This window comes from Arvicola amphibius, chromosome 7, assembly GCF_903992535.2.
Source record: "Arvicola amphibius chromosome 7, mArvAmp1.2, whole genome shotgun sequence".
NCBI classification, from domain to species: Eukaryota; Metazoa; Chordata; class Mammalia; order Rodentia; family Cricetidae; genus Arvicola; species Arvicola amphibius.
Genome location: NC_052053.1, coordinates 68,409,248 through 68,426,173, shown reverse-complemented (window position 1 = coordinate 68,426,173; position 16,926 = coordinate 68,409,248). Strand labels below are relative to the sequence as shown.

At 47.7% G+C, this 16,926-nt stretch overlaps 1 protein-coding gene across 1 annotated transcript; it reads left to right on the top strand.

Moving 5' to 3' along the window:
* Positions 1-3,605: 3,605 nt before the first annotated feature.
* Siva1 (SIVA1 apoptosis inducing factor) lies at positions 3,606-10,049 on the top strand. Its single transcript, XM_038338195.1, has 4 exons — positions 3,606-3,770; positions 5,716-5,913; positions 8,649-8,805; positions 9,883-10,049. Exons 1-4 carry the CDS (start codon positions 3,653-3,655, stop codon positions 9,938-9,940), a joined length of 531 nt encoding a protein of 176 aa, XP_038194123.1. The 5' UTR covers positions 3,606-3,652; the 3' UTR covers positions 9,941-10,049.
* The last annotated feature ends 6,877 nt before the right edge of the window (positions 10,050-16,926 follow it).

Below are 16,926 nucleotides of genomic sequence, written 5' to 3'. Positions count from 1 at the left end.
AACCTTTCCCAGTGACCATGTCTGTCTGCATGATGCCACTTCCAGAGATCAAACCCCAAGTCGTTGTATGAGGAGCGCTGCCCACAGTATAGGGTCTGTGAGATCCGAATCAGAAGCCAGCAGAGCCAGGATCACACAAAGCACAACTTCCTGCAGACTTATAAACACCAAAGCAGGAGGGGCCACTTCCCAGGGCATGGAGAAAGACGTGCAAAAAGCCAGACAAAAGTGGGCCAGGGCTATCTGGAAGGCACCTGCCTTTAAAACAACACTATTGTCCACTGTCAATCAGGAAATGATCTGTCTGTGGCCTGCACTTCACAATGGGATGGCTTAGTGACACTGTCCTGCAGAGCTTGGGAGAGTGCCATAGCAACAACGGGTGTTATAACCAAGATGTCATAACAGCTGCACTCCTACAGCCTTGGTGTATGGAGCCACAGTGCTGGGCTTGCTCAGAAAGCAAATGCTTCAAGCCCATGAAAGATAGACCTGGTATATTATGTTTTCCAGAACTAACCATCTGAGAACATACAGAGAGTATACAGTCCAGAGCTGCCAGGGATCCAGGAACAACAGTCTTTCCTGCCTCCAGGGCCTGAGCAGCCCAGGCAGCACCTTGTCGTTCTAGCCAGACACACTGGGTCACTGTCCCTGGGAACTTCTCCAGACTGAAGCAAACAAGTATTAACTAGCACTGCCCCTGCCTTGTGCCCACTGGGACACCGAGGGGCCTCTTTGAATTTAATATGCCAGAGTTTGGGTATCCCAGTCTAGGGACATATCTCATTGTGTTTTCACCTTTATGACAAAATAACTAAGAGAGAGAGAAAGAGAGAGAGAGAGAGAGAGAGAGAGAGAGAGAGAGAGAGAGAGAGAGAGAGAGAGAGAGACTTTATTTTAGATCACAGTTCCAGACTAGCCCCTATAGGTCTGGTGGAGCAGATGCATCATGGTGGAAAAGCTTCAGGAAGGAAGCAGAGAAACAGTATGAGGACAGGGATACCATACACCCTTCAGACACACTGTCAGGGAGGGCACCTCCTCCAACCGGGTCTCACTGAAAAGCCTATTCTGCCATCAACTCACTGATGTATTCATCTACTGAAGTTAGCCATTGTGATCCGAACACCCCTCAATCACGCTGCCATTGTGTGTAACCTCTGAGGGGAGACTTCATATTCACACCGGACCACCCATGAAAGGCTCACACTAAACTTCCCTGACCCGTCAGGGGGTTAGAGATTAAGGCCTTTTTTCAGAGCTTCCCTAAGGACCATGTGGGAGGAAAATCACAATAACCCTATTCCTAACACCTTGTGAAGCTGCTGGGTTTGTTTAGAGGAAAGCACACGACCCCTCTCCCTCTAACACACTCACAGCATGGAACAGGGATCCCCACTCCCAGGTGCCACCAACACAGTGAGCAAAAATGGCCTGATCCAAGGTTGTCTACAGGAACTAAATTCATCATAGCCAAAACTTGCCAAGGGACCTGGTGTCTAACAGACTGATGAACAAACTTTAGGCTCCCTAGGCAGGAGAACAAGCAGTATCGAAAGGAACCAGCTGCCAACAGATGTGAGCCAGGGAGAGCAAACTCAGAACTATGAGACAACAGCCAGACATAATGGCATACACAGAATGTGTCTCCCTGCGTGAGATTTGGATGCCATTTGGTGGGAACCTTAGAAAAAGAGTAAGAAAGCCCAACGTTAGACATTTTAAAAGCATATTCAGGCTCTAGCCTCCATCTGAAGGAAACAGACAGAAGAAACTAAGAAATAATTATACCTCTCTAACTCAGAATGGCAGTCAGACCCGGTGGAACCCCATGGTAGCTTGCAGGAACTGCATTTGGAAGTGGGAATTCGGTGTGGGGAATTCATTATCTTAATGTGAGCAGCTTTGCTAGTGGTGGTTCCCTATCCAGGTCCCCGACTGTCTGTCCCACTGGATTTAAGCCTTAGAGTAGGAGACGAATGTGTGTCTCCACATAGAGTCAGTTCCTTACAGCTCTGCAACAGGGGACACCACCCACGGGAAAGGAAGCACAGACGTCAGTAGTTAGTCACTGAAAAGTTTCTGCACCCCATAAGCCTCTCCACTGACACAGCAATCCAGATCAGACCAAATCAAACCAAACTTGAAACAGCCCAGGTTTAATGGGTAAAATGGCCCCAGATGATTTTCCAGCCCCCCAGAGAGGAGATGGGAAAGAGAGACTGAAAAACCAGTCTGATTTCTGGGGGACAGCTTAAATACCCTGTGGGAGTGGTCTTGAGAATCTCTGGAGAAGGGCTACACGGTCTGGAGAAAGATGGAAAGGGGATTTGGGGTGGAACTTCTACCAGAACATTCCAGACTCTTTATGCCAGAGGCTGGGGTGAAGCTTCCACCAGAACAGTGACTTTTATCAGGTGTTTATTACAGGGTTTACCCTGTACACTTACTTGGCTCTGGTATTGTGTCCCCTATTCATGTTGAAGACCTAGCTCTTAAGACCTCAGAATGTTACTTTTCGAGACAGCGTTTCTTTTTGTAACAGTCCTAGCTGTCTTGGAACTAGATCCTGTAGGCCTGGCTGGCCTTGAACTCACAGAGATTCACCTGCCTCTGCCTCCTGAGAGCTGGAATAAAAGGGATGAGCAATACACCTGGCTCCTGGATATAGTCTTAACGAGTTAAAATGGTGTATTTATGGTGGACCCTAATTCAAAGTACTTAGTGTTTTTATGAGATGAGGACACAGACACCCCATCCAGTAAGGACACAAAAGTTTCCGTCTGCAGATAGAGGAAGATGAGAGGCCTGTAGAGAACCCAATTTCCAATCTCCAAAATCTGGAGAATAAATGCCTGCTGAGCATGCTTCCGGTCTCCCGCACTCGGAGAGCAAAACTTAATGCACCCCAGCAAGTAGCCCTTACGTTCAGGTCGTGTGGAAATACAAGGACTGAGAAGGTCCTCAGCATCGCTGCTTTGCCCTAGTTTACTACGTTACAAGACCCCAAGGCAGTTTAAAATCCGCTCTGACCAGTGGACCCGCGGTGACACTGTAAACAATCCCCCAAGGTCAGGCCTCAGGGATGCAGGAGGAACTCTGAGGGGAAGATGGGTGCCAGGATTCACAACGCCCGGACAAAGTGCGCCACCCTACTGCTTGTGACTCGTAACCCAGAAATACCACCCATCACAGTTGCTTAGCGACAACGGGGACACTCTGCTTTCCGCCGGAGGAGCCCTATCCGGGATCTCAAACTACTTTACCAAAAGTCCCACCCCGCTGAAGTCCCGCCCCTGCGTTAGCCTCCCCGCTTATTTCCCGCGCCACACCCGCCTCTTAATTCTCGGCCTATCCTGAGCCGTGTCATTCATTAGCCCCGCCCACCACCAACCCTCGCCCTATCCTGCTTCTCGCCACGCACAGATCCCGCCCACCTGGCCATCCCCTTGGCCTTTCCCGCGCCTCTGAGTCCCACTCACCGCCTCCCTCGACCTATCCCGCGCCCTTGAGCCCAGCCCCCAGCCTTTCCCCGGCCTATCCGGCTCCGCTCCCTCGTCCGCCCCGCCCTCCTCGGCGGTGTGAGCGCGCTGTGACGTGTATTGGGCGCGCAGTGCGCAGCTGTGGTCTGTGTTTGGTACCCACTGCCATGCCCAAGCGTAGCTGCCCGTTCGCGGACGCTTCCCCGCTGCAGCTGAAGGTCCATGTGGGCCCGAGAGAGTTGAGCCGCGGTGTGTTCGCTGAACGCTACTCGCGCGAGGTCTTCGGTGAGTGCGGGGTTCTGTGGTAGAGCAGGCCGTGCTGCACGGGGCAGCGGGAGACCCCAACTGGCCTGAGCGTCGCGACCCCAGGGGATAGAGGCGGCCTCAGGCCGCTCCGGGAAAATCCGAGTCGAAGCCGACTACTGCCGAGTGGTCCAGCCTGGCGCAGGACAAGCGGAGGGACGACCGGGTGGGCGCGAAGGCGTGCGCTGCAGTAGGCCCTCTCAAGTGGGCTTTCTTGCAGATGGATGTTGTTGAGCATTGCCTTGCCGTAATGACTCTCTGGGGTAGATGCAACCAGATTTCCCTTGCTTAGCACAAAGTTTTCACCTGTAGTTCTGAGTGGTACCCCGGTGCCTTCGAATGTGCCATAAAGCCCAGGCTTCGGAAGTACAAACTCCCTATTCGGCCCCAAGTGTGTAGCTAATTGGCCTTTCCCTTTCTGTACTCTGCCGACACCTCGGGGGTGATGAAGTGTGAGGACTGAACAGCAAACCGTCGAGCCCTCGGAAAAAATGGAGACATGGGTCAGGGGGCGGGTCGTGACCTATGCCTTTGATGCTAGCACTCACGAGGCAAAGGCAGGCGGAGCTCTTGAGTTCGAGGCCAGCGTGGGTTACATAGTAAGATGTGTTAAAACCGCAATAACAAAATTCAAACAGGATCTAGAAGATGGCTCGGCCCGTTAAAGTGCATTTTACCTAAGCCTGACCCTGACTCAGATCCCAAGAACACACTGTAGGAGAGACATCAACTCCTGGAAGTTGTCTTCTGACCTCCACATTCACAATGAATAAGGCAAATTTCATATTTTTTTCATGTAAACATGCAGTTAAAAAGAAGACCTGCGTATAATTGGAACCTCAGCCCGGCTCTACCTTTTTAAGGACTTCTGTCCTGGAGCACTTGCCAGGGCCAGTCATAGCCAGGTCAGGGAGGGGTGTTGGGTTCTGGGGTGTTGTATAGTAAAACAGGACACACGATTTGAGGCCTGAAGGATGAATACCAAGCCGCAGCCCACACTCTGGACTCTTCGGTGGGTTAGGAGTTCTTGAGGACAAAGGTTACTCTCAACACAGGACTCTTTCCATTTCCCAAACAATGTATCTTAAGCTGACCTTGAAGTTAAACAGTCCTACTACTAAGCCTCCTGAATGGTGGGATGTGCCCCACATCCACTTTCTGTCTTAGAGCAGGAGGTGGCACTGAGTGTAGCTAGGCTGATAACAGCCACTCTCTTTGAATTTTTGTTTGATGTTGCTGCTGCCAACTTCACAGAGAGCCCTGGGTCTGGCAGATCTCCCCTGGCTGTATGTGGGAGTGAGTTTTTCTGGGACTAGCAACACTGTTTCGCTTTGAGGTTTCCTGGGCCTGTTGCCTAATGGTAAGCCACTGTTAAAGGTGTGAGCAGCCACTTATCCTGGGATGGTGGGTGGGAGGGCCTGGTAGATTCTGACAGACTTCATTAGGAGGTTGCTGGCTCTGTCCCCTATAGTAAGTACAGTTGTTCACTGGCCTGACAGTGATTGTCGGTGCTGTTTTAAACCTATGTCTGTTTCCTGCCTCCTTGGGGCACTTGCTGTTGAGAATGAATGCTTCAGGACCACAGTTTTCTCTGGTTATAAGACAAGCCCTCAGGAGTGCTGGGAGGATGAGGAGATTTGCTGTGGCTGCTGAAATGGGCTAATGAAAGGAGCAGCAGTGTTGCGCACAGCCTGGCGGAAGGGTTGGGCTGCAGGATCTGCAGGCTGCTCTGGGAGGACACAACAGTGGAGCCAGAGGAAGGAGAGCGGAGGAGCCTTTTCAGCTTGGAGGCAGGGAGGCCCTGGCAGTGTCACGACTTAGGGGACAGGCACGAAAAGGGACCCTGTGCCTTGCAGGGTCATAGAACAGCTGTGCAATGGCTTTGTTGTTGGCAGTATTGTCTTTAGAAAAGCTCTTCTTCCCCCAGAAAGAACCAAGCAGCTCCTTTTCCAAGGGGCCCAAGCCTATAGAGATCACATATTGAGCGAAGGCTGTTCCATCATCCACCTGCCGGAGTCACTGAAGCCTGGCCTGCCAGGGGCTCCTCAAGCTACAAGGGGACAAATGTTGATTGGACCTGATGGCCGACTGAAGCGGTGCCAAACTCAGGCCTCCTCGGAAGCTGGTGAGTGGCTGCCAGTGGTACCTGCTGGCTATTGCACCTAGGAAAGACCTTGACAAATGTTCTGTTCAGGGACTTTGACCACCTGAGCAAGCAGGATCCACTCAGAGCAGTGGTTCTCAACCTGTGGCTTGCAACCCTTTAGCAAGCCTCTGTCTCCAAAAATATTTACAGTACAGGTCTTAACAACAGCAAAATTATAGTTATGAAATAGCAACAAAAATCATTTTATGGTTCAGGATAACCACAACATGAGGAACTGTATTAAAGGGTTGCAGCATTAGGAAGGCAGAAGGTTTGGAAGCTTCCTTTGATTGGGAAGTCTGCCCCACTGAAAAAGGTATTGAGCCATGTGGCTAACATAGATAAGAATAATGGGGTAATGTAAGCTACAAGAGCTAATAAGAAGCCTGGGCTAATGGGCCGATCAGTTTATAATCTTATGGAGACCTCTATATGATTTTCTTTGGGGCTAAATGGCTGTGGGAACTGGGCAGGACAGCCAACAAGCCTGGCTCTCATGTTACAGAATGGCACCCAATGTGGGGCAACTGCATCCACATAAAGCCTGAAAGAGTTCAGGAAGTAATTCTAGACAGAAAAAAATAGAGTAAAGCATGCCTTCTTGGTAGCAACAATTTCTCAGGTCTGCTCTGCTTGCTAGAGGCAAGCAAGCACTCTCATCTAAGAGAGGCTTCCTGACTCAGCTTTAGCTGTAAAATCTTGCAGCTCTTTTAAGAGGTCCTGCCACAAAACACTTAAATGGTGGTGATGAAAAGCAGAATGCATGCTTTCTGGTTTTCAGCTGTAGCAGGAAAAAAGCTGCGCTGTTTTAAAATGCCAGCTTTCTGGGCTTTCCTGCCAGGGCAGACTGACTCTTTCAGGCATGCGGTCCAACTACAGAACATTTGAGTGTGGTTTGTGAGCACACTGCTGCAGCTTGCTTGCTGGCAGAGACCTTGAAATGCCATAGAATGGTGGAAATAAACATGGCTACAGCCAGTACCTCTGCCATGAGGCTGGAACTGCAGAAAGATAAGGAATGGGCTGGATCCAGCTTAGTAAATTAAAGACTCAAGTGGTCAGAAAAAGAGAGAGATAGTAAAGATAGATTCACAGACGAAGAAAACCTCTAAATTGTTTCCTGTGTGTTTAAAAATATATGCAGGCTTGGGAGAGAAAAGAAAAAGGTTAAAGTCCTTAAAATAAAATAGAAAGAGAGTAGTTGGGTGTGGTAGTACACACCTTTAATCCCAATGCCTGGGAGGCAGAGGCAGACAGATCTCTGTGAGTTCAAAAACAGCCTGGTCTACAGAGGGAGTTCCAGGACAGCCAAAGATACACAGAGAACCTGTCTCAAAAAGTAAAAGTAAAAATATAAGAAATAGAGTTTAAAATAAAGCCACGTAAAGATGGAAAACACACAGAGAATCTTGATACTGTATGTTATTATGCTCTCTTTGAATTGTTTGAATGCTGAAGAAGGAGCAACAGCTGCTAAAAGATATTTGCTTATAAATGCTGCTAAATTAATCCAAGATAAGTATTTTGAAAATACTTTGACTTGAAAATTGAAGTCAAAAGGTGTATTACTTTGGAGAAGAGGTTTTGCTTTTGTTTCCACAGGAAATGAGAGGCTGTGGATTCATTCTGAGTTAAGAAAAATCAGGTTTGATCAAGGAAGACCACCTGAGAAATCGCCAGTAGGAACAGATGGCCCGGATGTCTGAGTTCTACATCCAGAACAGATTCAAGACTGCTGCCTGAGATGATCAAGACTCACAGGATACTTTAGTCAGGACTTGATCATAATTTAAATTTTCTTTAGGTCCCCATAAGATCATCAGCGCCCCCAGCCAGCTGGAAGTAGCCTGGAATACTACGCCCACATTCCCAAAAAATGGACTATGGATTTTTTTTTTTTTTTTGAGGGGAAGTGGTACGGGAGAATTGTCTGCATTCTGTCAATCATATCTTAAATAAACGCTGATTGGGTGGTAGGCAGACAGGAAGTATAGGTGGGAAAACCAGACAGGAAGTAGAGGTGAGGCATTGAGAACAGGAGAATTCTGGGAAGCAGGAAGCTCCCTCGCCAGTTCTGCCCAGATCACCAAAGAAGTAGGATGTGACCTGCCCTGCTGAAAAAGGTACTGAGCCATATGGCTAACATAGATAAGAATAATGGGTTAATATAAGCTACAAGAGCTCATAAGAAGCCTGAGCTAATGGGCCAATCAGTTTATAATCTTATGGAGACCTCTGTGATTTTCTTTGGGGCTAAATGGCTGTGGGAACTAGGCAGGACAGAAACCCCAACAAGCCTGGCCCTCATGTTACACTCTCCTGGTGTCCCATCTATAGTAGGAACATGCTGGTCTGTTGCCTGTTGAGACATGGTTCTCATGTGACTGGTGAGAACAGGCCTCTGCCTCAGCCCTGAATCTGGGTGGCCCCAGATGCAGCGCAGAAACCTCCTGGCTGACCAGTGAAACAGGGGACCACATCTTGAGACCTAGACAGAGGCACAGAGTTCTGATAGAGTACTCCAGGAAGCGTGGACCCATTCATGTTAGGACCAGGCAGGTGGTCTGTCCTAGAGTCTGTGACCAGTCCTGGGAATGCCTTCAGGTGGCTGACAGGTGTCAGGACTCAGTTGCTGGGGAAGGTCGGTGCACACTGCTCTCTTCCTCTTCCAGTGTATTTCCAGTTTTGACAGCCTGGGTGTTTTTTCCTCACAGGACTGCCTGGGACAGCACCCATCGCTTGTTCATCCTGCGTGAGATCTGTGGATGGGAAGGCAGTCTGCAGCGAGTGCTACCGGGCCCTGTGTGGACAATGTATATATACCTGCTGGGGCTGCGGTGCCTTGGCCTGTATGCTGTGTGGCCTTGCAGAGTGAGTGCTTTGGTCTGTGGGGCTGCAAAAGTCATGGTCTCTCTCCTGGGTGGGCACTCTGTAGGCACCATTTGCCATCATACTACAGGACAGGACTTGGTGGCAAATGCTCTGCTCAGTGACCCTTTTGAAAGAAGTCCGTGTTTCCCAAGTGTCTGTGAACTACTTAAAGCAGCTGCCTGGCTTAAACAGCCTTGTGGTCTGGTCTTCTGAGTCCTTATTAGAACTCCAGTAGTCCACACTGGTTTTTTTTTTTTTTTTTAAATATTTATTTATTATGTATACAATATTCTGTCAGTGTGTGTGCCCACAGGCCAGAAGAGGGCACCAGACTTCATTACAGATGGTTGTGAGCCACCATATGGTTGCTGGGAATTGAACTCAGGACCTTTGGAAGAGCAGGCAGTGCTCTTAACCACTGAGCCATCTCTCCAGCCCCTCCACACTGTTTCTAAGCCTCAGTTTTTACCCAGTGTGCTTGTCATTTGAGGATTGCCTCACATGTGCCAGTGTCCACGCAGGTCAGGTCTGCCCTGTGGAAAGGGGCACTGCAGCCGGCTGGGTCAGCTCTTTGTTTGGAAGTGCTTGGTCAGTGGGTGGATACTGCAGAGCCCTGCCCCCTTGTCCCATCCTGTAAGGACACATTCCACCAAGTGTGTGTGGAATCAGTATCATGGATCCAGACAAGCTCAGACCCAACATTTCTAAAACTAATGGATCAGATGGAAAACCACACATCACATGGCAGATCCTTGCCACCACTCTTCAGTGCAGATGTGCTCTGGGGAAAAGATTTGGGTGCCTGTAGGGCCGGTCATGCTGATGCTGGGAGGGAGAATTTGCCCGGCTGCCTCCCAGCTTCTGATGGCTGCTGGCTCTAAGTCTCAGTGTTCCCGTCAATGGCCATCTTGTCATTTCGTCTTCATGTCACATCTGTGTGTGTCTCATGACAGCTACTGTCTCCTGAGTCTGTCCTCCAACAGGTTCACATGCTGAGGTGTCCTAGGATTAAGGGTTTCAGTAAGTAGGGAGCATTCGGCCTCTCAGGCGGCTTTTCTCTCTCTCTTGAAAATGCAGCTATGCAGATGTCGGTGAGAAGACGCTTTGCACCAGCTGTGCCATGATTGAAGCCTGATGTGGCCGTGGACAACCAAGATGCTCACACTGAAGAGCGAGGAGGTGGCTTTTTTATACATTATGTTTTGTACCCCAGTAACAAGTGAATAAACCTCTTTATATTTGCACGAGGACTCCCTTTCGTCGGTCAGCCAAGCTGAGGGCAGCAGTGACAGCTTCAGGGCCAGCTTTCCCAGCAGCACGCACCATGTCTCCTTGTATGGTAAGACCCCTGCTTATTGCAACCCACCTGATAGGCAAGCCAGGCCTGGAGAATTCCTTCCTGTCCTCGTGCAGCTGGATCTCGGGAGGCTGGCTGCCTCTCACCCTGAATAGCCACTGTCACACGACCAGCCCTTTTCAGTACCCACATAGCCGGGCCCCAGGTGATTTATAATGAGCTGTTGCCCTCCAGAGGTTTGGTCCAGTGGAGTATGCTTGGGGTATGACAGTCCTCACTGCATCTTCAGAGATGCTTTTTGTTTTATTTTGTTTGAGACAGGGTTCCTCTGTGTAGCCCTGGCTGTCCTGGAACTCACTCTGTAGGCCAGGCTGGCCTCAAACTCACAGAGATCCTACTGCCTCTGCCTCCCGAGTGCTGGAATCAAAGGCGTGCGCCACCACTGCCAGCCAGAGATGTAGTTTATGCAGGGCTTTGGAAGGAGTTCACAGAGGTAAAATGGCCTGGAAGGTAGTGGTAGGCCAGGCACTCCAACTCCCTGGCTCTGCTAATTAGAAGTGTTTGGCTGGTGGGAGGGTAGACAGCACAGAGCTCCCCTTGCCCCACCCTGTAAGGATAGCTATGGCTGTTGGTCCCCATGCACATCAGTGAGGTGTTGCCCTAGATGAGGGTGGTTAGCTTCCTGGTATGATTGGACAGTTGACCCATAGCCCCTTTATAAGCAGCAGGAGGGTTGGAGGCTGCAGGTGGAGAGAGCCTCACTGCTGTGGATAATGGGATCCTGGCTAGTTAAGGGTTAAGTAGTGCTGAAAGCTACTGGTCTGTAGCAGTTAACACTGCTAATAGCAGGGCTGGGGAGGAGAGGCATCCAGTTAGGCCAGCCAGTGAAGCTCTGTCTGAGGATGGACAGACGGACGGGTGGATGTGTTTGCAGCAAGGGCTCACTATTAGCTCTGGCTGTCCTCGAACTATGTAGACCAGGCTGGTCTCAAACTCAACAGAGATCTATCTGCCTCTGCCTCCTGAGTGCTGGGATTAAAGGCGTGCACCACTATGCCTGGCAATCTTCTGGATCTTAAACATTCTGAGGCTGTCTTAAGTGCTAGAGCCATCAACACTTGTCTGCAGGTATCAGAAAGGAGCTGGCTGCTGGGGGCTTGCCAGGCACCCACAGGAACCAAAGCAAACCCTGGCCCCACACCACACTGTCACTCCCATGGTTCCGATGCTGCTTCACCCTGCTGTAGCTTTCTCTCGGGCCCTGCGGGCTCTCCATTCTGTCCTCGGGCCTGCTCAGCCATGTTTTGCATGAGTCCTGTTGTATCTAGCCCATCTCTCACTAGCTAGGAGCATTGCATAACCCCATCACCTTCAGGCTGTCCTCAAAAGTAGCTGACTGGCCCTAACTGTAAAACACTGGAGACTTTACCTCTCCTGCCCCGCTAGGGTTCAGTCCACTCCCGAGCATGCTAAGCATGCTTGCTCCTTGGCTCCACTCACTTCCGTGGCTGGAGGCTCTTCTTCTGGATGTCCCTGTGGTTCAGGTTAGGCTCAGAAGCATCCTAATGCCTTAATGTACAGCCCCATTGACTTTTCTGATTCTACCATTCAGAATGATACATTTGTTAACCCTTCAGCTGCGATGTAGGTGGGTTCCCAAGAGCTGTGACTTCGCTTGAAATGGCACCTTATGTGTCACAGACTTGTAATCTGCCCAACATCCAGACATGGAGTTGCAATGACTTAGAAATGGTTGGTTTAGGGAGTGTTATGTGTGTATGCTAGTACATACATATGTTAGTGTCAGTGTATGCTAGTGATGGGTGCATGTATGAGTTTGCATGTGTGGAGCCAGCAATCTACTTCATGTTGCTTTGTCTTTCTTTGGTTAGGAGGTGGTTTGGTTTTAAGGTGGGCCTCTCATTTGGCCTGGAGCTCACTGATTAGGCTAGGCTGTCTAGCCAGCAAGCTTCAGGGACCTGTGACTGTCTTAGTCTCCCCAGCGTTAGGATTATAATCAAATGCCACCACCTAGTCTGGCTTTTTATATATATTCTGGGGATCAAACTCAGGTCATGTTTACACGGCGGGCATTTTTACCAAAGGAGCACTCCAGTCCTTAGACAACTTTTAAAAAGAAGAAAGTACCAAGACATTAGATAGTACCCAATGTCGGATGGTAACCCCAAAGAAGGGAATGAGATGAGCCCAGGGTGTAGCTCCTGCCTACAGGACGCCCAGCTGTGGTGTGGGAGGGGATTCAGAGAGCCTGTGAAAAGAATTGAGATTTGGGGGATTAGAGCTAGGGTGGCCAGAGTTTGCACACCAGATTGCCAGTGTGACCTGCACACTGGAACAGGGCACCCTTGAAAGGGTTAATGTGTTGGGTTTTGTTGTTGGGGCTTTTCATTTTGTTTTTCGAGACAGGGTTTCTCTGTAGCTTTGGAGCCTGTCCTGTCTGTAGACCAGGCTGACTCGAACTCACAGAGATCCACCTGCTTCTGCATCCTGCGTGCTGGGATTAAAGGCATGTGTCACCACCACCTGGAGAGAACCAGGAAGAGGACAAAAAGCAGTCGCCATTCCCAGCAAAGAAGGGATATGGGGAGGATCCTCACCAGGGTCTTAAGATCCTGTGGGCAGGCCTCCTAGCCTCATGGAAACTGCATGATGAAGTGCTGCTGTCATCGGACTGATGTGTGGCAGCTTCCTGCAGGACTTAACTGTCCTGTCTTGGGGGAGCTCTTTAAGACAGGATGTTGAGAATGGGATGTAGTAAAACACTCCTCCTACAGGAAAGCTCAGCAAGTAAATTCAAGGGCTTCAGAAGTCCCTGAAACTGACTAGATTCCCTAGGCCTTTCCCAAGCATTCTCAGGTCTGATGGACTCCCTGGAACAAGCAAATCCCCCTAAGCTCTGTCAAAGAGGCTCAGACTACTCTCCAGCCTGTAGTTTGTGCAGTGTGTGCGTGTGAGCTGTCACCTATCTTTGGTGACACAACTGTCTCCTGAGTCACTTCTGTTCCTATAAACAACCCTTCATTTATTTATTTTATTTTATTGAGACAGGGTTTCTCTATGTAGCTTTGGTGCCTGTCCTAGAATTCGCTCTGCAGACCAGGCTGGCCTTAAACTCAGAGATCCACCTGCCTCTGCCTCCCAAGATTAAAGGCGTGCGCCACCACTGTCCAGCCATCTATATTCTTATATGCCACCCCACCCCGTAAAACCAGGTTCACTAGGTGGTATCTGTACTTTGGTCTATCATTGGTTCCCTAGCTGGGATAAATAGACATTTGCTTGCATCACCCCAGGAACAGTATCATACAAATACTCAACCATATTCCAGTACATAACTCTGATCTTGGATTCCCCTCTGTATGCTGTGAATACCATTGGTTAATAAAGAAGCTGTTTTCGGCCAATGGCTTAACAGAATATAGCCAGGCTGGAAAAGATATATATAGAGAGAGTAGGTGGAGTCAGGGAAATGCCATGTAGCCGCCAGAGGAGAAAGATGCAAGCCACCAGCTGGAAGTTTGCCTATAGGCCACAACTTCATGGTGATGCACAGATTAATGGAGGTAGGTTAGTTTAGGATAAAAGAGCTAGCTAGAAATGTGCTTAAGCTATTGTCCAAACAGTATTGCAAATCATATAGTTTCTGAGTGATTATTTTGGCTCTAAGCGGCCAGGAACAAATGAGCAACCTCCCCCCTCCCCCAATAAACTGGCATACCAATGTGTGCTAAATCCACATAAAACCTGAGAGAGCTTGGAAAGGAATTCTAGACACACACACACAAAAAAAACAAGTTTAGTTGCAATTTTCTTTTCAGATGGGCTATTTGCTGGTAGCAAGCCGCACTTTCTTTAAGAGAAATCTTCGTGATTCAACAGTAGCCAAACACACACACACACACACACACACACACACACACACGGTTTCCTGGTCCATGCCAGCATGAACTCTGGCTCTTTCAGAAGGCCGAACACTTCAATGGGGTTTGTGGGCAGCATGCTGCAAGTTACGTGGTGGCAGCACGGACCAACTGGTTACCAGAGTTGAGGTGATGAGGATGGCTCCCACCCAGCAGTCTCAGAGGCAGGGATGGGGCCTCTGCCATGTTGCACTGGGCAGAGCCAAAAGGCAAAGCAGCCTTAGTCCTAGCTATGCCACTTAGCATTTTAAGAAGCAGTCCTGGTCAGAAAAGGAACACAGATACACAATAAAGACAAATAGAGATGTAAAAGACCTCTAAATGGGTCACAGTATGTTTTTAAAATGTATGTAGGCTTGGGAGAGAAAAGGAAAAGAGTATAGAAAGTTATAAAAAGAAGTAAATGGTTTTTTTTTTTTACAAAATAAAGTCTTTAAAGAGACAGAGTAAACTTGTAGAAAAAGTAGTAAGAAAAATAAGCCACATAAAGATGGAATCTGAATTATGTATACTATTGTGTTTCTTTGAATCTTTTTACTGTGAATGAGCAAGTACAGAGAGACATTTCATTTATAGGCTGCTAAGCTAAACCAACATATATTATAAAGGTATCCTGACTTCGAAATTTGGGTCTAAGGATTTATTGCTTTGGAAAAGAGGTTCTTTTGTTTCCACAGAGGATGAGAACCTGTGGATTCCTTCCAGATTAATGTGGTTTGATGAAGCAAGATCCTCCCTCCAAAAGGTCACCATGAACACCCCCAAATTACTTCACCCAACAAAAACCGAAAGCAGTTTGGAGAGAACTTCGCCCAAATTCCCAAATATTGTTTATCAATATTTGTTTACATTTAAAGGGGGATATTACATAGAGATCAATACTTTGCACTAGTATAGATCTTGGTCTATTGATAGAAATTTAAGGTCAATTTTGTTATGTATATATTTCTTCTCGTGATTAAGGTATTGTGTTTGTGCAGCTCATTTAAAAATGTAATGTATAATTAAGAAATATAGGTTTATAGATAATCATCTATAATAGTCAAGCTTAGGTTTTCTAGATATATATTTCAATTAGATAGATAATCTTCAAATCTTTCAAAGACCTATGGAATATGGCATTTAAAATGTTTTTAAACTGGAGATTTTTCATGATAGTGAAACTCATCTGCTCCTGGCAACACCAATCTACTTCAAGAGGATGATAGACACCAAAGAGGCTCCTTATGGAGTTTGTTGGCCATTTGCGCAAGAAACTGCTCTTGCCTGGACTGCTTGGTGTTATGCTATGTGACCTGGACATGTAGGACCCATGGAGAGATAACTGGTGAGCTTGGGGTTCCTGCTTCATGAAAGGGTCTGCCAGACATTCTGCAGGACACAGAAGAAAGTGACTGACAAACTGCCAATATAGGAGGAACTATCTTTGAAATTTCCTGCTTCATGGAAAAGTCTGCCGGATAATATGGGCCTGTAGGCTGAAAATGGTTGCCGCAACATTACAGAAGAACTTTGGGTGACTATCCAGGCAGGGAGATGTCTCTGTCAATTCTAGAGTTTTGGAAGTTGCTTACAATGTACTTCCTGTTAACTTAGGTAATATTATATCCTTCTTTGATGGAGTTGAAGAATAGACAGTTACAATTATAATTTTCCTTAGTTATGACAAAAGATAAAGCAGATATAAATGTTGTAACTGTAATTCTTCCTTGATACCTGTTTTATGTAATTTTACTATGTTAAAATTAAAACCTTTTTATTTACAGAAAAGAGGAGGTGATGTGGTATTCTCCTCTATATGCTGTGAATACCATTGGTTAATAAAGAAGCTGCTTTTGGCCATTGGCTTAACAGAATGTAGCCAGGCTGGAAAAGATATATATATATATATATATATATATATATATATATATATATATATATATATATATATTAGAGAGAGAGAGAGAGAAGGGGGGGGGCAGAATTAGTGAAAAGCCATGTAGCCACCACCAGAGACGGATGCCTCCACTGGAGCCTGCCAAAACTTTGCTGGTAAGCCACAACTTCATGGTGATGCACAGATTAATGGAGATAGGTTACTTTAGGATAAAAGAGCTAGCTAGCAATATGCTTAAGCTATTGTCCAAACAGTATTGCAAATAGTAATAGTTTCTGAGTGATTATTTCAGGTCTAAGTGGCCAGGAACGAATGAGTATCTTCCTCCAACACAACTTGAGTGTCACAATACAAGTAGTCAACCTTTATCCTAGAACATATCCAAAAGGTCTTTCACCTCAGTCCCCAGAAGATAAACTAAATCTCCTTTCTCCTTTCCTGGCCTCAGTAAGTCATTTCCCTAAATGGAAACTAAAACCATTAAGCAATTACTCCTTGTTCCTACCAGTCCCCACCCTGGCAAAAACTATTCAATTTTCTATAAACTGGACTACTTTAGAGAACTCATGTAAGCTTACCAGACCCTTCCAAGGTTGCAAGGTCTAGCCCCGTATCTGCTCTGGTTGTAGGGTAGGCCAGGTCTGTCTTTGGTGAGGGTACATTTCCCAAGAGCATCCCCTAGACGCCTGGCTCTTGCCTACAATGGTTCTGTTGGGCAGCTGTATAATTGACAGTGGGCTCAGTTGACCATCACTGTATCCACTAAGAGCGTTGTCCACCTGCGACAGAGGCATACAAAGACCCTTTCCTCTGTACTAGAGACGTCCCCAAGGGGTCTTGTGCCTGCTGTTTTATTTCAACTGGCTTATTTAGATAAGGTTTTACTCTTAGTCTGAGGGTCATGGAGAGCACTATTTGTCATGTGTATGCTTGCTCCACCCCCACCCTTTTCTGACGAGGTCTTGCTATGTAGGCCTGGCTGGGCTTAAACTCGAGAGCTATCT